The sequence below is a fragment of the Sprattus sprattus genome (genome assembly GCF_963457725.1).
Source record: "Sprattus sprattus genome assembly, chromosome: 2".
In the NCBI taxonomy this organism is placed as follows: Eukaryota; Metazoa; Chordata; class Actinopteri; order Clupeiformes; family Clupeidae; genus Sprattus; species Sprattus sprattus.
Window position 1 is genome coordinate 10,814,010 of NC_137921.1, and position 20,333 is coordinate 10,834,342.

Here is a 20,333-nt window from a genome sequence, read left to right on the forward strand (position 1 = left end):
CATTTTTCCTCGGTATGTCAAGGATGCTTCTGCACGCTCATGAAAAATGTGACCATATGGTATTTCACATGACCGTTCATCTGTACTACTGAGAGAGCTGAGAACATGTGGAAAGCAGCATCAATGTGAAGCATGTGCCTGCAGCATAGTCAGCTGGTCAACGAGTCCAAGTTTGACAGGAAGAGCTCCTTCTTGAGAAGAAGAATGCCTGCGGGAGGTATCTCAGAGATCTCAGTAAACTGAGAACAAGCTCTGGCTCCAGTGTGACTCTCATCACACACCTCACAAATTTCACGCGAGTAAACACAGTGCAAAGACAGAGTGACGAGACGCAAATACTGTTGGCATCTTGTTTGGAGATCCTTGTTGGAGATCTTTGCAAAAACATGCAATGTTTGCACAGAGAGGGAAGTTGTCGGGGGTTGTATTATTTTAAAAAGGTGAATTAGGTGGGAACATATTCCACAAGAGATTAGATGAGTTCAGTTGGAGAGAGAAAATGAGCAGCGCTTTAAATCATTCTCCCTCCCTCCCTCCCTCCCAGCCTCTCTCTCTCTCTCTCTCTCTCGCCTCTGTCTCACATGACGTCAGGGGGTTCGGAGTGGGGCCTCCTCTGCCCTACCCAGAGGAGAATTTTACGATTGCAACCTGACACCATATCTGTGTCCTGTAAGCGACATAGCTGTAACTCAACATCAAAGGCAACGGGCATCAAATCACAGCGCGGCCATAAATTCACCTGTCAAGCCAGAGCCAATGAGAAGGCAACATTAAATCACAGCTGTCAAGCTGGCGGCCAATGGTGGGACGCTGGCGGTAAATCTGTCAGGGGGGTGCGTATGTTAATGGCTGATGTGGTACGCTTGGGGAATCCACAGGGAGGGTGAACGGGGGATGAATGAGGTGTAGGAGGGGAGAGAGAGAATATGAGAGAGAGGGCTTTGCTATACCATTAACTGTTTCTTCTCTCCGTTTCTTGTGGTGCACAAAAATAAAGCCATTCCGAGGCATTTCCACGATACAGTAACTGCAGTCAGTGTCAACAGACAGATGCCTTCAGAGTTCAACAAGACCGAGAAACGACCACTGCGCTGCAAGGAAACATCCCCCCACACAGGGCTGCATCCAAACTGACTAACATAAAGAAACAACAGCCATAAAGCTTTACAGCCACCACTGAAATCTGGTGTTGAGTGTCCGCAGAGGACATGAATTATGAGGGAGTAATGAAAAATAAATAAATAAAATAGTCAACAGTAGCCCAAATCTCATGGTAATGGCTATAATGGAGAGCGGTCATGAACCAGCCTTCGGTTAAAATGTCTGACTGAGCTTCCTCACATGATTTTCTCTCCATTTCCATCGCGTCTTGTAGGTTACATGGTGGTGTTCACGTAGGGTGTAGATGTGCTATTCTAGTGCACAGTGCTAAGGAGGAGACAAAGGGAACAGACTGGCTTCATTCTTACACCATGCAACCCATACAAATCCCCCATCTTCAGGGATATTCCAGAACATTCTGGAGCCTACTCAAGTCTAAGCATTGCACAGATTCTCTGCAAAAAAACATTGTGGTTTGAAGTGTGGAGAAATAGCTAAGGTCAGACATAAAAACAGCACAGTTCAGTGGGTCAACAAAAAAATACATTATTCTGGCATGGTAAGGAGCCTGGCTGATTAAAGTGACATGAATTTATGTATTTTTCAGACCTAGTCCATGTGATAAGCAAATACTACTTTGTTTAGTGTGGACACCCACACTGAAGATAAAACAATGACACACATTTTTAGAAAATGTGAAAGACACCAATATTTCACCACAGTACTGAGTATGCTGGTAAAAGCAAGTCAGTGTTAAAAGGTCATGAAAATACCGGAAATGTGTGTAAAGTCTTTAAATGTGTATTCTTTATCGAAATAAGGTGTATACTGTCAAAATACAGTCAGTGTATATAGAAAAAAACACATTCAGGGCTGCAAACACTAATATGTATTTTCTTCCTTCATACCGTATGTATGTATTCATTGTTATGTGCAAACTTAATTTATTTGAATTATAGGGGGCACAAGAAAAAATGGAAATCCTGTTGTTTTTGGCCCCCTTCGCAACCGACTGAGGAGCATATCATTTTCAATTCACTTGGAATCCATAAACATGGCCCAGGCAAGTGATCTTGGCCATAAACCATATCAGCCCACTGAGACGGAGCAAGAGAAAGAGATGGGGGATGAGACCCCCATTACTGATGGCTTCCATAGCAAGCCAGCCATGCTGAGCCTCAGCTTCTCTCTCTTCTCCTCTCTACCCAGTGACGATGGGCTGCTTACTAGAAGTGCATAGGCCAACAGCCCTGAATGTGTCTTGTTATCACCCAGACTGCTTGCACAGCTCTGTGTCATTGTGAAACCCTATGATTGAACAGTTGCTAGTATTTATCACATGCATTGTCACAGCCATCTCTGATGTTCTGTCAGTTGTTCCCCCAAATGCTGGCTGAATTCAAATGGTAATGTGATGGTGGCAGGACTCTGTGTGATACTGCTAAATATGACAATTTATTTCTGCATGAGTAAACCTGATACGTACAGCCAGCACATATATGCAAACCGTCAGCCATTTTCCTCCAGCCGTGTCTCTCTCTGATAAGCCTTAGCTAGTGGAGGAGGAGACATCAAGACTATAGGCTTGCAGATGATGGTAATTTATGGAGTCTGACTCTTGCATGCACTCTCCCCCTCTCCCTCTGTCCGACACACACGCGCACACACACACACACGCACACACACACACACACACACACACACACACACACACACACACACACACACACACACACACACACACATACACACACACACACACACACACACACACACATACACGCGCAAACACACACACACACACACACACACACACACACACACACACACACACACTCCTTAACAGTACGCATCTATCAATTACAGGCCGCTGGCCCACACGCCTCTGACAACTTTACGGCATGTTATGTACAGCGTGTCAAGCTATGGCGTTTCAGACCATTATACTCATTCCTGTATAATTAATATAAATTACCACTCAGGACCTTTTATGGCGGTGCCACTGTAATTAGAGGATGAAATCGAGTCATCGGCCGCCTGAAGGTGCTGCTGGGTAATCTGGATGAAAAAGTGTGCGGGTGACAGGCAAGGCATCCTGGGAAAGGGTACTCACGTAAGGGGGGGGGGGGGGGGGGGGGTTGGGTGGCTGAGGAGCTGGGGGTTGGTGGTTGCGATTTAACCCCCCTCCACTAAAACACATATTGTGAGATCTAATCAAATACTCCCACTGCTGTGCAGCCATGTCCCTCTCTGCTCGTGCACTTCCCGTCCATCTTCTGTGACCTTCATGGCCGCTCTGCTGCTGCTACTGCTGCTGCCGCCTCTGCCGTGGAGGCACACAAACAGACCAATCAATAAGCTCAGGAGCTTTGTTACAACACCACATAGGCCACGGCCCTGAGCAGGGTTTTATTGCTGCGAAGTGAATGAATACATTAATGAATAATAAAAACAATATACAGCAAAGCTCTATTTGTTTCTCTTTCACACATATATACACATAGAAATACTCACGATAGTTATTGATATTAGAATAGATATTGCGTGCCAAAAATAATATTGGAGCAGGTCAGGTCAGCTGATTTATCAAACAAATGCACACACTAGCACTCAAACTGGCACAAAGAAAGTAAAAGAAAGAAATAAAAAAAGAGAGAGAGAAAGAGGATGAGGGGATAGGTTACAAGGGTAGCCCACACAAACCTGATTGTAAATCATGTTCTTATGACAGGAGTACTTAACTCAATTGGCTAAATAAATTAAGTGCCAAGGGCCCCCTCTTTTTGCACTGCAGATAATACACTGAGTAGCTGTACTGCATAGGAGTGGGGGGGGTACGGGGGGGGGGGGGGGGCATGGGAGACCTCTCTCTTCCGTCCTCTCTCTCTGACACTGGGATGTGTACTGCATAGGGGAGAGCGGAGGGACATGCCACACCTCTCTGTTCCTCCCTCTTTCCCTAACACTGGGATGTGTTGCTGCTGTGGGTGTGCACGCTCGTGAATCTCTCCTTCAGTGAGTGATCTGTAGCTCAATCTGCCCACCACCAACCTACCAACCACCACCTACTCTCCCTTCCTCACACACACACACACACGCACACACAAACACACACACACACACACACACACACACATGCACATATTCAGCGTTAAAAGACAGGACAGGGAGGGTAGACCCGTGAGCAACTCTCATTAACAACACTGTGACTGCGTCCACATGGTGCATGTCTGTAAATGGATACTTAAGCCTTTCCCCACCCACCCCCAGCCATAGCCTACTGATTGTATTAACCCCATCACCCCACACTACAATGGCATCCCACACTGTATGCTGGCATGATGGTTCATAACAAATACATTGTGACTGGAAGAACTACTAGACACCAATAATGACCATTAGACATCAAAAGTGAATTCCTGCTTGCACATGCAGATTTGTAGAGTGGGTAGCATGTGGCATCATGCCAACCTGTATTTCTAGATGCTGAGGCACAGGGGCACAGTGCATTCTGAAAGTATTCAGACCCCTTTACATTTAGGAATTTTCTGCCACTTCTCTGCAGATCCACAAGTTGGATGTGGACAATTGATGGACAGACCGATTTCTGGATCCTTTTCTCCATGGGTGATTTTCATTAACATAGATTTGGAATGGGGATGAATGGGCCGGTAAAGGGTGAGCATTGTGGAAGGTGGAAGGGGGAGTACACATGGCTCCCACCACCATGAGATACAAACATGCACACAATGTGACCGTTACCCTTAAAAATAACCCTTATGTACACATGCAAACTCCCTAAAAGATTACACGTCTTTTCAGATGGGATGTTTTGGGGAAAAAAATTAACTCACTGACTACTTTCAGAATTGATCCAATCTGAACTTGAGAGGTAGCATAAAACATCTGTCTAAGCTCACTTGAGTCAATGGAAAATGGATGCTGAGGCTGTTAATCTTAAAACCTGTAACTGCAATCCACAATCTAGTCCCAAAATGTTGAGTATTGGTCTGGTTTCATCAGCTCTCCTGCCTTTCTCCAGCTATGTATACCTCATAGCTTCATCACCAGAATATATGAATGCATATAACTATAGTTATATAAATATAACTGTTCCATCCATTTGAAGTACAAGTATGTTGTAATAACCATTGTGTATGGCTGCATGTTTGTCTAGCACAAATGGCCTGAGACACTACCAGGTCTTGCCAGTAGATGGAGCCCTAATCACTCCTCTAAGCTCCACACTCACTCTTTGTCCTTTGAGTAGGCCTGACTACATCCTCAGTAATGGGTTTGCTCGAACGAAGGAATGGTTAGGGTAGTGCACACTGTGCTCTAAATTAATATCTGGAACATTCTGATGGCAAATATTTATGTTTAAATCAATTTCTACAGAAGAACGTATTGGAGGATCCCACTTCCATGTTTTCATCCAGTTGAACCAAAAGAAAATTGCATTGCATTAAATAGCTGCTAGAGGGCAGACTTGAGTCTTGCCCAGACTTTAATCTTGTGGAATTGGGATGAAGCAATAATAAAAAATCAGTAACAAAAAAACTATAAACTACAAAACATTGACATATTTCCTTTAAAATTTAAGTGTAAATAAGCATTTCATGTGTAAACCTCCAGTGTCTACCATTCATTTGTGGACTAATTTGGCTCTATAATTGCTGCATTTCTACCTAAAATGACAGCTACTAATCAAGCATCTCTCAGTAATGGCTGTCTGAAGGGTAGGACTGCCATCCTTTCTAAGAAAGGCCAAACAGGGACAACCATGAGGCTCTGTTCGTGATCTACAGCACGGCTCTGATGGGAACTGAGGGCGGTGAGATGCTCTCAAGGTTGATTCTGTTGAAGTGACCATACCAACGGAACTAGCAGACACAGATCTCCAGATAGCGGGTTAGCATTGTCATGCTGTTGCAAAATTCATCGGAAAGAACCAGAGGAAATGGCAAACAGACAGAAACAACTTTTTTGTTAAATTTTTATCAAAATATCACGGTCTTGGAAGTAGATACAGTCCGCTGTCATGGCTTGTGGAATGGAGAATACAGTCCAGGGCATCATTAGACAGCTTTAAACTTTAAGTGGGTGATCCGTTGACAAACATTTACTTGCAGTTGTACATGCATTTACATAAACTCACACACACAGACACACACACACACACACACACACAATTGGAATGATTGATTCAGGTCCAAGAAATTACAAGTCTGTGGTGCTTTCCGCAAGCAGCATATGAACTCCATTGCATCACTCAGAAACTGGTGCAAGCAGTCTCTGAGCAGCACAGAGAAAACAGCACTCTGTTCGCGGAGAAACGTCTGCAGTGGAGTGGAATTCTGAAGATGCCTCCAATATTTTCTTCCATCGCCTGGCATCCACCTGTTCAGCCTATCGCAACAGAGACCACTTGATCTGCTCTTTTGCTGACTGGAGAACCTGAACAACACAAATGACAAATACAGAAACGCCCATAACTTAAAAACACAAACAACGAACGTACGCAGCTTTTTATGAGGGCTAAGATCCTACTGACATGAAAAAAAAATACATGCTACGCTTACACATGTTTGCCTTAACAGTGAGTAACAGGCATCAAATTTGTAAAGATGAAATTCTTTGAAATTTTCACAACTAAATAAAAGTATATGTAACCACTCCATATACTCCAACAGTAGGGGCAATATGTTGGCATTTACATGCAAAATCTAGTGACAAGACATAGCTTGCACAAAAGTATTTCAGGGAACTGAAAATCAAAAGCAGCAAAAAGAAAATGAATCGCTGTCCATCAAGGCGAGTTCTGAGCGGGTACTTGACACATGACCATCACCCAGCCGTGAGAAGCGAGGACGTGTGAAATGGGAATAATTAATCATCTTAATTCGATGACGGAAAGGCAACCATTACCATAAAGCAGCAGAATGGGGGGTGGTGTGTAGGGTGGGGAGCTGGCGAGTGCAGGCATTAATCAATCGATGGGGGGGGGGTTCTGACCACTCTGTCAACGGCCTCATTCAAACGAATCAATCAGCGGCCTGCACACTGCCCTCGTCAGCCGCGGGGAAGCACCACTGCCAGACACCTGCGCATAATTACCCAATCACGGCTAAGCCCCCGGAGTCCACCAGCTAATGGCTGCACGCTGGTAGCATGCGCTAGGCTAACACAAGCGCAGTGTGGGACACTGCCGTTGCAAACACATCGAGTGTGGTGTTTGTTTGTGCTTTCAGGGACCAAAGCCTCCACTACCAAATCTTAACACATCTTACTCGAAATCCTCAAAATGAGCATTTCTCAGAAGTTGGACATAATTGGAGATGTTGATGATTGTCCCTTTGGGAGTGTACACTGTAATTAGTTACCATCCCTTACAGACTGTCACCACACAGCATCAAGTACAGTGGAGATGTTGCATAGAAGAAGTACCACCACAGTGCGTGACTCTGAAGTTGCCATCTAAATGGAGACGTACTGGATGTCACGAGACATGTTTACGATTCCTGTAACATGTTCTCATGCTCTGCTCTCTACCTGATTTTCAGCATAATTAATTGTAAAAAAAAAAACATCTTCAAGTGGACTAGAGTCTCAGTACTGCTAAGACTAAGGGCCCTACCTTCTCTTAGACTAAGGGCCCTACCATCTCTAAGACTAAGGGCCCTACCATATCTAAGACTAAGGGCCCTACCTTCACTAAGACTAAGGGCCCTCATCACCGAGGTGATACAAATCCAAGGCAGGAGATTTCATTTCTCTTCTCAAAAAGTTTGAAATTTCTATTTAAAAAAAAAAACCCTGCCCAAACACATTTTCAGTCTTGAAATTCCTCCACATGTCAACAATGTCTTTTCCTGGTATTGATGATTCAATTTAAAAAAATAAAAGACCTTGATGGTCTATGGTACACAAAATCAATTTGGCAACGTTTGTTATTCAACTTTACTAAACAAAGTGCCGTGTGTCTGACCCAACTCCAACTCCATCTTTCCAAAGCACGTATAATGAGAAGGTTAGAGGCCGACCTCAGTCATCACACTCATGACCGACACGGCCACTACACAACATAACACCAGCCTCAAATGTTCTTCTCCTGGGGCTCTTTGAATTTACACCCTGAATTTAAACTACTAATTTCTGGTGGACAGCTTGTCTCCATTTGTACAGTTGTGGCTTAACAGGAATGTAAACGACATGATTGCAGAGCGAGAGGGAGAGAAAGCTACTGGGAGAAGATTTATTGCCAGAGGTGGTCATTACTATAACTTGACCAAGGAGGAGTGTCACAACAATCCTCACCTTTCTTAGCAAGTCACGGCAGGAAAGTCCCCTGCAATTCTCACAATCCCCACCCACTGACGCAGCACTTAAGGGGGTATGTGCATGCTTGTTTGCAGTTCCTTGTGCTATGGCTATCAATTGTGTGAGGGGCTATGATGAGCCATATAAAAACCAGATCATTGGGACACAAATGTCTACAGCTATTTGCACAAGTGCAATAATTGAATTATTGCTGTGGGCAAAGATAGCAAAAGTATTCTCACCTGAGTAACCGTCTGTTCTGTGAGAGGCACATCATCACCCTGAAAGAGGGAAGAAAATTGTAACATTACAAATTGCATGGCAGAAAAAAGGGAATAAACAAATGTTGACTTAAGTGAGTAACAGATGTAAACTATGGACAGCAAAGCTGGAGGTGAATAAAAGCAACTGAGATCAGCTGGTGAAAGAGAGAGAGAGTTCAGGAGAACAAAAGTGGCAGCGACAGGAGAATAAAAGCGACTGAGATCAGCTGGTGAAAGAGAGAGAGGACTACAGAGACAGGAGAAGGGAGTTACCCGCAGTGCCACCCGGTGCACCACCTGCTGAGGGTCACTCTCCAGGATCACCCTATAACGCAACGGCAGGGAGAGAAGAGAGGAGTATGAGCTCTGTGTTTAAGTTCTGCAGGCTGATCGCATCTGAGATCTTAAGACCCGAACAGCTACAGCTCATACTTCCACGAACCTGTCACTTGTGTGAAGCATCAGAGAATCATACAGTGCTTGCATTGAAAACGGGCACTGCAAAAACCACCACACGTTTACATAACTACAGGCTTGGAAAAATCCATATATACAGCCGCGGAAAAAATTAAGAGACCACTTCAAAATTATCAGTTTCTCTGGTTTTACTATTTATTGGTATGTGTTAAAGTAAAATGTATATTTGAGTTTTATTCTATAACCTACTGGCAACATTCGTACCAAATTTCAAATAAAAATATTGTCATTTAGATAATTTATTTGCAGAAAAATGACAATTGGTCAAAATAGCAAAAAAGATGCAGTGTCTTCAGATCTCGAATAATGCAAAGAAAACAAGCTCATATTCATTTTTAAACTACACAATACTAATGCTTTAACTTAGGAAGAGTTCATAAATCAATATCTGGTGGAATAACCTTGATTTAAAATCACAACTTTCATGTGTCTTGGCATGCTCTCCACCAGTCTTTCACATTGCCGTTGGGTGACTTTATGCTACTCCTGGCGCAAGAATTCAAGCAGCTCGGCTTCTTTTCATGGCTTGTGACCATCCATCTTCCTCTTGATCACATTTCAGAGTTTTTTTTATGGGATTCAGGTCTCGAAATTGGGCTGGCCATGTCAGGGTCCTGATCTGGTGATACTCCATCCACACCTTTACTGGCCTGGCTGTGTGGCATGGAGCATTGCCCTGCTGGAAAAAACACTTCTCAGAGTTGGGGAACATTGTCAGAGCAAAAGGAAGCAAGTTTTTCTTCCGGGACAACGTTGTACTTTGCCTGGCTGAGGTTTGTAAAAGACCATAAGGATTGAACCAAAGCAGACTGGAGGGTCTCCTAGTTCGTCTTCTCTGATGAGTCCAATTTCACAGTAGGTGCAAGACTCTGTGGCTTGTAGGCCTCTCCAGGTCTCCGTCTAACCATCAGACGACCATGTGTTGGGAAAAGCTGAAAATTGGACTCATCAGAGAAGACGAACTAGGAGACCCTCCAGTCCGCTTTGGTTCAATCCTTATGGTCTTTTACAAACCTCAGCCAGGCAAAGTACAACGTTGTCCCGGAAGAAAAACTTGCTTCCTTTTGCTCTGACAATGTTCCCCAACTCTGAGAAGTGTTTTTTCCAGCAGGGCAATGCTCCATGCCACACAGCCAGGCCAGTAAAGGTGTGGATGGAGTATCACCAGATCAGGACCCTGTCATGGCCAGCCCAATTTCGAGACCTGAATCCCATAGAAAAAACTCTGAAATGTGATCAAGAGGAAGATGGATGGTCACAAGCCATGAAAAGAAGCCGAGCTGCTTGAATTCTTGCGCCAGGAGTAGCATAAAGTCACCCAACGGCAATGTGAAAGACTGGTGGAGAGCATGCCAAGACACATGAAAGTTGTGATTTTAAATCAAGGTTATTCCACCAAATATTGATTTATGAACTCTTCCTAAGTTAAAGCATTAGTATTGTGTAGTTTAAAAATGAATATGAGCTTGTTTTCTTTGCATTATTCGAGATCTGAAGACACTGCATCTTTTTTGCTATTTTGACCAATTGTCATTTTTCTGCAAATAAATGATCTAAATGACAATATTTTTATTTGAAATTTGGTAGGAATGTTGCCAGTAGGTTATAGAATAAAACTAAAATGTACATTTTACTTTAACACATACCAATAAATAGTAAAACCAGAGAAACTGATAATTTTGAAGTGGTCTCTTAATTTTTTCCGAGGCTGTATATGTTTCTGACTGCGCTGTATGTGTCAGGATATATAAAGGCCCTGTGAACTGTCACAACGTTGTGGATCTAATGCCGTGTTGGTGTGGGTAGAGGACCATTTTTAAACAGGGCTGGACCACAGAGTTGGATGATGGAAACCCAGGAAGGGGGCAATCTTACATCTAGTCATCTTGTCCATTCAAAGTAATGGATGCTTTAGTAAGGAAGGATGTATTTATGTACTTTTTCAGATTTATAGGATGAAATAGCATGTCTAGCGTCACGGCACCTTTCAGTGTTTGACTCCTACTAGTAGTAATTGTCTGTTCTAACAGCAAACCTAAGTCATCTAAAGCCAGTCAAAAGTGAATGTGGTTAATAACTTGCATTACATTTATTCATTATGCAGACGCTTTTATCCAAAGCGTCTTACAAGTGATGTACAATAAAAAAGGACGACAATAAGACCCCTCCCCCCCCCTCCCCGGTTTAGTATCTGGTTCAATAACAATTTCCAAACATAAAAGCCTCTTAGTTTTAATGGATTTTATGTTTTTACTATTGAGATGAATTTGAGTGTAGGCCTGGTGTACACATGTCTGGGAGTTAAGTCCTGGGATAATATTCAGATCACTGCAACATACTGAAGTTGTGTGGAACTTATCTTATGCAACACTAATTCTCACAATGTATTATTTATGAGATGAATGTGACCAATTTGAGAGTGTTTTATACAGTTACTTTTACAACAGTGTGCCCACTCAGGGGAGGTTAACAGTTCCAGTTCCACTCACCCGCCGTCAACAATCTCATCCACGGCTAGAAACAGACCCTCCATGTTCTCCAGCAGGGCTCTTTTCTCTACATTCTTCCTGCATACATGCAAAGGAGTTGCACATCAAAGCATACACATACATGGCAATGTGGGAAGTGGGATTGACCAAGGGCCTCTTTTACTTACCTCAACATTTGACTGAGAGAGTCAAACAGACAATTCAGGACTGCCATTAGCATAAGCTGTGGACGGGACAATACTGGTTACAGAGAGACAACAAAACAGAACAAGAACAAGAAATGAGTGTTGATGTGACACTTACCTCATTTTCATGTGAGCTTCCAATCACATAGAAATATAAATCGATGTTACTCTTGTAAACCACAGTTAGACCTTCAAGAAGGGCTATCTCACCTGTTTAACACAAAATAAAAGCAAAAAAACATCGCACTCAAGTATCAGGAACGAATAATGAAGGAGAGAATAAATATTAACTGGCACCGGGATGATTTTTCAAGGCTCATTGTGATGATTATATCTTCATCGTTGTCTGTCTGTTCTTAACCAAAATCATCAATTAATGTACTGCTGAGATAATATTGCAAGAAGCATGTATTTGTGATATTTCTTTGTGCCGAAAGAATATGTTCTCACTGTCTGTTCGATGTGTTTTGCTGTAGACGTTCTTTTCAAATGCTTTCTGTTCCTTTACAGAGGGGTATGTGTCGTCGTAATACTGAAAAACAGTCAAAGTAATAGTGAGTGAAAGGAATCTTTTTTTTTAAACATAACTTCAATAAGGCAAACCTCATGAACTGATATAGCTGTACAAGTATAACTCCGAAGCTGATCAAGAGGGGGAGTTTACATAATGAGCATAATATGTTTCTATCAGACGCCGCAGAGTGCGACACCCTCTCATGTATGTTGTTTTGATTTTCTGAAATAACATGCACATCTGAAGGCATCATTGTGGTGACAAACGGAAAGGTGACATTTAATTCTCCTTCATATAATGAAACCAAAAGTGTAAACAAAACATCCCCTCGTCGGTTGTAGGGCAGCAGCTGTAATGGTGTTTTAATGGTGACAACCATCTGTTTACCGCTGCAGTTTAATCTAGAATACTTGGCTGAGTAGCACTGCTTGTAACACCCAGTAGGTGCATGTTTTTGGTCTCACCTTGGCATACAGTCTCTCCCCATCATTGTCCATAATAAGGACTGCCTTGACTGTAAGCAAAGAGGGTTCCTAATAAAACACAATTCAGAAATATTAACTTCGGTATTAACTCCGGCAAGTTAACAAACACGGTGAAAGGATTTCTGGTTTGACCAAGCCACGTCAGCCCAAAACACTTTCACATTTGAGGGACACATGTCTGAGGGACACGTAAGTTTAGTCGGGCATGTTAAAAGTTGGTTGACAATAAAACGTTAGCTGGTTATTATCTTTTGAGATAATGGCTAGTGTTAATGTACTCTTTAACTAACCAGTTGGCCAGTATGTAAGATATACAAACATTATACGAATTAAGGATAACTATTAAATGAAAAACTGCGTGTATCAAAGATAGGAGAAATTTACTAATTTCATTCTGATTATCATTCTGTAGTTATAGTTAAAAAGGCATATTAGCTACATATGAGCTTATGAACTCACAACATTTCGCTAACGTTGGTGGTTATGGGTTCAGCGTACGTAACCATTTATATCTGAAATCTAGCAAGTTAGTCAGATAACTAAAGTATTAACTCAAATAAAGAATACTAGCAATCTCAGAAGACAGTGACAAATATGAGCTAGATATGTGCCGATCACTTTACCAAAATTGCGTTGTCCATCGTAGTAGCTAAATGTTCATGTAACTTGCTAAACTAGATTTCATTGGTCCACTCACTTCCCTTCAAAACGGAAACGGAAACTCGTGTTCTAAAGCGTAGGAGAAATTTCGGAAGATTGCTCCTGTATGCTTTGTCTTATGAACACTGTTGTTCATTTACAAATTAAGCATTTCTCTCTTCAATCCATTAGGGGGGAAAGAACTGCTCTGTGCTTTAGCCTATTTAATACAACAGACAATGAAAACAATGACAGCCCATGATTTCGTCGTTGAAATATTTGTTGAAAAGTATGAGTAAATTGAGTAAATTAAGGCCTTCTTGAAATAAATTGAAATTCCTTGCTACTCATGAATTTTTGTTGTTTCCATATGGAAAATCAAAGTTGAAACTTGTAGGCCTACTGTAGACCTTCTGAAGAATTGAAGAAAAAAACAGTGATTCAGATAGCCTACCCTACACCACTATAGACTTAAAAATGAAATGGAACTCAAGTAGAAAGAGAAGAGAAGTGAGTACAGATTTTGATTGCTAAAAGAACTTGGCTCAGGGCATAGTGTAAGGAGGATTATGTTAACATTTGACAATAGTCATACTGTTCAACATAGCCTGATAAACAAATGTTAAAATAGGAACATGGATAATCTGTATGTGACACTAGCATTCACAATCGAATGGCAAACATTTACATGTATTGACTGTTTGTGCATGACAATAGTGTATTTTTTAGAAAACATGATTGTAGGACATGTATGAAACATGAGAAAATGTCACTATATTTTGTGAGATTTACAGGCCTAAACTGTGAAGTTCCCAAGATACCAACAATCAGGCCGCTCGATGTATTTCAGGGCTTACAGTAAGATGCATCCTATATTGTGCTGATGTTGTGGTCACAGCGCTCATCTATTTCTGAGTGCCTGACTGAGGTTAGAGAAAGAAGGATGATTCTGAACGTAGTAGTTCAAGGTCTTGGGCTAAACTGCTAGGCAATGACATAGTAGGTATGACAATAGCGGTGAACCCATCCTACCCTTATTACTCCCACACTACCACAGCAAGACTCAGAAACGATACAGTAAGTGGATATACGCCTGCGGCCTAGTGGATTTATTAACATATTGTTATGTTCAATATTACTGACAGATGAAGCTGTCTTGTAGCCAAGCACTACACTGAATGAAGTAGATCTTTTCCATTTATATGTACAAACTGACCACGGTGGCGCTGACTTCCATTGAGCTCTCTGTATGATCCCATAAACAGATATTTTTTAACATCCTCCTACAGTCAACCAAGATAATTATTTTGGTCACCTCTTCTGGGAAACACCACAGTGCAACCAATCCCATTGGGGTTTTCCCCTTACACTGCTGGTCTCTGTTGCCATCCCCAATTGAGTGACATCAGAGGTCATAGCACCCTGTTTAGAGACTGGTCAGATACATGGATGTTAGATTTCTGTAAAAACCGTGGTGCTGAAACATAGAGCAAAACTGGTCTTTCTTTACCATGCCATTATATAATTCTTTCTAGTCGCTGCTCCCCTTCAGTTTATCAGCCACAGGTTCTATTGTTACATCTGGCAAAACATTACATGAATGTTTAGAATTGTTGAACATGTCCGATTGAATAAAATGAATGTACTTTTCGGTTAATATATGCACCTTCGGTTAAAGCAGTGATTAGAACTGCTTCTATTCCAAAGGTTACTCTTTCTAAAATATAACATATATTCATGAAACTTCAAATTAAGTATTTGTATCCATTTAAGTTATTTTGACATAGTTAATAAATCGTTATTTTTCCAAGTTGTTATGTTATTATTTAAAATCCATAATTGTGTTTCCTTAAGAAAGATGACAGGTAGTTTTATTTCTTATAAAATCCTCTTTTTAATTTATTTCAGACCCTGTAACAATAATATTGTAACCATTTTTATTGTGTTTCATAGCTGACAAAACAATTTAAATTTCCTCTCTAAAAATGCAAAACTACCCTTAATGTATTTTCATGGAACAATAGGCCTTCTTCAACAGGGTTGAATTCAAAGTAAGACTGTGGCTTACCCACAGGTTTTGCAATGTAACAATAGGTTTTCACAATTTTACCACAAAACTATTTCGACATGACCCTAGTAGCTGGAAAGGATACCATGCATGTACAGAATTGTAAAATAGAGAGATAGAAAGAGACTAAAAGAAAGAGAGAGAGAGAGACAGAGATAAAGAGAAACAGAGAGAGAGAAAGTTTGAACGTATATAGAATACATTATTTAATCAACTTAGTTTCAAAGAAAGGGGTCTCTAATTGACATACGATCATAAAAACATTCTGAGTGAAGGTCAACTTATACCATTTAAAGCATTTTTAAATGGCCAGTACCCTTATTCAAATATATTATGAGTGAAAATTGTATTTGATTTTGGTTTTATGTGTTTCCTATCTTCCTTCCTTGCCTTAAGAAAGCCTGCCTATAAATAACACTATTTATAGACAGTATATCTACACTACTATCTATTATGTGGCCTGTAGTGTGATACTGATATACATTCAGTATCAGTATTAAATGCATTTCTGAATTGTTTTAAATCAGTATTTCTCAAGATGTTCCGAGGACACTTCTGCTTCAGTTTCTTTGTATTCAGATCCTTGGAACAATTCCTACAGTTGGCTAAAATGTTTGTCATTACACAGACGTTATACCTGGTATCCAGTAAAATGAGGAACCATAACCCACAATTGTATTGCATACATGAGTAGTAACCCAATCATCATCACAAGATGAGATTATTTGATTATTTTTCATCTTTTGCAATGCAACAAAAGCTTTCATGTAAATGCCAGTCATAAGTGACTGTATTACTGTATGATGTGAGTTCATCCTCAACACCTTCCATGAATGCCCCTTGCCAGTATATGTGCCCAGTATATGTGTCTGTGTCTTCCAATGGACACAGTGGACTGGATGAGGATGGATATGAGAGAATGTGTGTGTGTGTGTGTGTGTGTGTGTGTGTGTGTGTGTGTGTGTGTGTGTGTGTGTGTGTGTGTGTGTGTGTGTGTGAGAGAGAGAGTGTGTGTGTGTGTGTGTGTGTGTGTGTGTGTGTGGGGGGGGGGGGGGGGGGGGGGGGGGAGAGTGTCTAGTGGTGTAATGCTGCAAAGAAAGGGAAGACAGAGGCAAGGGGCAGGTCGAGTGGAGGAAGTTCTGCTCGGAGCTGATAAAGGGTGCATTAGGTGCTGGTGGAGGGTGCTTCTAACTGCTGTGGTTTTTGGCATGAGAGAGGGAACAAGGAGCCGTCTGTGCTATTGCTTTGACCTCGGTTTCTGTCATTGCACAATTCTGCATGCGCTGCATGAACTAACACAGCAACCAATTAATTATTTAATAAGAATTAGGCCTTGGTTTCCTAAATAACAAATATTAAAGCACAGGTTATGTGGATTAAAAAGTGGAATTAGCCAGATGTAGGAATATTGTCGGACATATTTGTATTGCAACTATGTACTTTTTCTACTTATAACAAAATGATTATGATTAGATACAACATGATGTCAAATAAAGCAGCCTTGCCCCATGCTTCGATCAGTCTCTAACCTACATTAATAATTCTAGAGCGAATGAAAGAATCATGTATGTTCACAATACCAAAGAGAATATTTAGTCAACTACAATCATTGAATTAACCATATAGTAATCATTGTGTTAAGCACTAGTGACAATGCCTCCCTATGGAAATATAAATATCACAAACACACATGCACATGCATGTATACACACGCATACACACAAACACATACACAAACTCTTAAACAAGAGTTCACATGCAAACACAGACTCACACACACACACACACACACACACACACACAAACACTTACACACAACTGCCCATGCAAACACACACACACACACACACACTGATGGAGATATTTTCCAAGCACACTCACACAAACACTTACACATGAGTGCACGTGCAAACACACACACACACACACACATGCGGGCACATGCCCACATGCATGAGCACATACTGTACACACAAACACACACGCACACACACACACAAACACTAACGTATGATGTACACACACACACACACACACACACACACACACACACACACACACACACACACAAACATAAATACACTTTCCATCACCGCCTTAAGCCATCTCCCCTATTTTCCCATTTCCCAGCAACTGGCTCTGACAATTTTCCCTACATGACCACAGAGGAAACAAATGCCCTCATTCTAATTAACAACAGGGTTTTTTTCCCCATGTTTTTGCAAGTATCCATACTCCTCTGTGTCAACTTCTGGTGTAATGTAGCGTGTGCCTCATGACTGCATCACTGATGGGGTGGCAGAGCTAAGCTAGTTGTCATTAAAAGTCTCGATGGCTCTGTTGATGAGTCAGTGCAACAGCAGGAGATATCCAAGATTCTCTTAGCAACAAAGAGGTTGACATTATGGGATGGAGGTCTGTGGGTCAGACAGCAGTGTGACTTCCTGAGGTCACCCCTGGGAGATGGGGAAACAGAGACCCAGTGTATGAAAAGCACCAGGCCAGAGGGACGAAGTAAAGAGGAGGTGATGAAGATGAAAAAAGGCAAAAAACGGACAGGATCAAAGAGAGCCTGAAGAAATGTATGCGGTGGCGTGAAGAAAAGATGAGACAAAAAGGAAAGATGCAAAAGACTGTTGACCTAAACTATGCTCAGGGAAAGCCAGAGAGAGTAGGCGTACCGCCTGGAATCTCAGCCAGATCCCAAACCATTGTGGTCGCAGTAATAGCAGGCTGTTTTCTTGGCGTGTTTGTAGGTGGGTTAGTAGGGTGGGTGGGGGCTCAGAACTGAAAACTTTGGGAAGTCCCTTCAGCTGATTCCGGGTAGACACCCACCTTTATGAACTCTTGTCAGCCACCTACGTCCTCCGTAATGGGACGTGAGCACAAACACACATAACAGTGCGGCTTGCCAGTGGCCGTTTTTTTCGCTTAAAGATGTGGTTATTGAATCCTCAGACATCCATGAAGTTTGCCGTGCAAGATGGATCCACATTTCATTCTACAACACACTTCATTGATTTTCCTATCCATTATAGTTAAACCCAATGAGACCTGTTTCTGACCTTAAAGTGAAACTCTCTGGGTAGCGATGAATGCTAATATGCTAATACCACTGTGTCTCTGGTGTACTGATGTACAGGGTGTACCATTCTTTCACAATGTGGCTCGCATGTAATTACAATGGCTATCTGTGCACCTCAAATGGTCTTTCACCTGTGCCGCCTTTTAAACTAGTGTAAATCAGCTATCCCCGAGCAGTGCTGTGTTAGAGAGTGCTGTAATCCGATAAGGCACAAGCCCTTGAATGGCATCGCTCAGGTGAATGAAAAGCACTTCAGATGACTGCAAAGAGATCTTTGTGAACCACTGGGTTGCACAGCCAGTGCACAAACATCCCTAGTAATTGTTCCCAAACAATCCTATTTATTGATCAAACACGAGAATTCCAAAATAGGGGGTTAAGACTCAGATGGTCAGTTGCTACATAAGAGGTAAGACACATTCCCGGCCTCTCTTCTCTCCCGCTCCCCCTCTCTCTGGCAGTGGCTTCCCTGCCAGGTATAGGAACAATGTGGCCTTTCTTACCTGTTGGAGGTGTACATTCCATCCCCACTAAACTAAGTCACAAACCAGCCACCCCCCATCCCATCGCTCGCCCCCACCCTCTCTCTCCCTCCACCCCTACTTTCTGCCTGGGTTCCCTCAGCCCTGGCAGACTTAACTCAAGGTGCTTTCGAGCGCACTCCACAGAACCTAGTACCTTAACAACAAAGCACTCAATGTGGGTGTCCTCAGCAGCAAAACTGATCTGGTGAAATGCAAGCCGTACCAAGTTTCAATCTAAATTTGGGGTTTCCCTACAGAAAATGTACACTTGTATTACAACATCTGAATTCCAGAGGTATTGAATGTAAAATGTATTACTATGTAATAATTAAAATGTAAGATGTGTAATTTTGACCATTTGCATTAAATAAGCCATACATCACAATATTCGATAATGGCCAATCCAATATTAGCATTACAACCCACCTTATACATTGTGTCACAGACGGATTTTTTGTGGGTGTTTTGTGTATATGTATGTGTATGTGCGTGTGCGTGTGTGTGTGTGTGTGTGGAGTGCTATGAATTACCCTGGCGGCCTGTGTTATGAGAATGAAAATATGTGTAGAAGAGGTTTGGAGGGTTGCTGGTGTTGTAGAACGGATAAAAAAAATGTGGTGTGGGTGCTTTACAGGAAAGCTGCTTACATCGCCCACAGACACATCCCATTTATGCGAGTGACAGCCAGTGCAGAGCAACAGAGACAGAGAGTGTGAGAGAGAACGAGAGTGAGTGAGTGAAAGAGAGAGAGAGAGAGAGCGAGCGAGAGAGAGAGAAAGAGAGAGAGAGAGCGCACATGCACAGTCTGGAGTTAAGGACTATCAGTGAAAGGCAACCACTCATTCAAATGTGCTGCTATTCATTCCAAGTTTGAAAAAGTGTTGTCCTCTCATCTCTGCTAATTCTTGCCAGGATTATGTGACATTCCAAGACTTTCATTTCAAGTCACTCGCTCATAACAATCAAGAAAATGATGTTCAGGTACGTTGATTTGCTTTCATTATTCCCAACATCAGTTTATCTAGCCTGTGTCATTGTTTTGAGAACATGTCAATGTCAATGTGTATTTTGGTCTGTTCATGTTGATTTGAAAAATCAATTATTATGTGAATATTTGAGGCTAAAACACTCTAAAAACTCTTTTCATGGATCAAGTTGACTTAATACTTTGCTTTGACATACG

At 41.8% G+C, this 20,333-nt stretch overlaps 1 protein-coding gene across 1 annotated transcript; it reads right to left on the minus strand.

Moving 5' to 3' along the window:
- Window positions 1-6,067: 6,067 nt before the first annotated feature.
- copz1 (COPI coat complex subunit zeta 1) lies at window positions 6,068-13,482 on the minus strand. The gene is made up of 9 exons (XM_080832317.1): window positions 13,458-13,482; window positions 12,814-12,882; window positions 12,286-12,367; window positions 11,954-12,045; window positions 11,818-11,873; window positions 11,651-11,728; window positions 8,958-9,009; window positions 8,664-8,702; window positions 6,068-6,558 (listed from the first exon to the last, which is right to left on the minus strand). The coding sequence occupies exons 1-9, from the start codon at window positions 13,473-13,475 to the stop codon at window positions 6,511-6,513; spliced, it is 534 nt and encodes a 177-aa protein (XP_080688443.1). The 5' UTR covers window positions 13,476-13,482; the 3' UTR covers window positions 6,068-6,510.
- Window positions 13,483-20,333: the final 6,851 nt, after the last annotated feature.

What these genes read in the sequence shown, in the direction of transcription:
- copz1 (XM_080832317.1), bottom strand. An exon ending in TGCACCGGGTGGCACTGCGG is followed by an intron (nt 8,703 to 8,957) that starts GTAACTCCCTTC and finishes TCCCTCTTTCAG; the next exon opens with GGTGATGATGTGCCTCTCAC. An exon ending in CAGAACAGACGGTTACTCAG is followed by an intron (nt 6,559 to 8,663) that starts GTGAGAATACTT and finishes TGTGTTGTTCAG; the next exon opens with GTTCTCCAGTCAGCAAAAGA.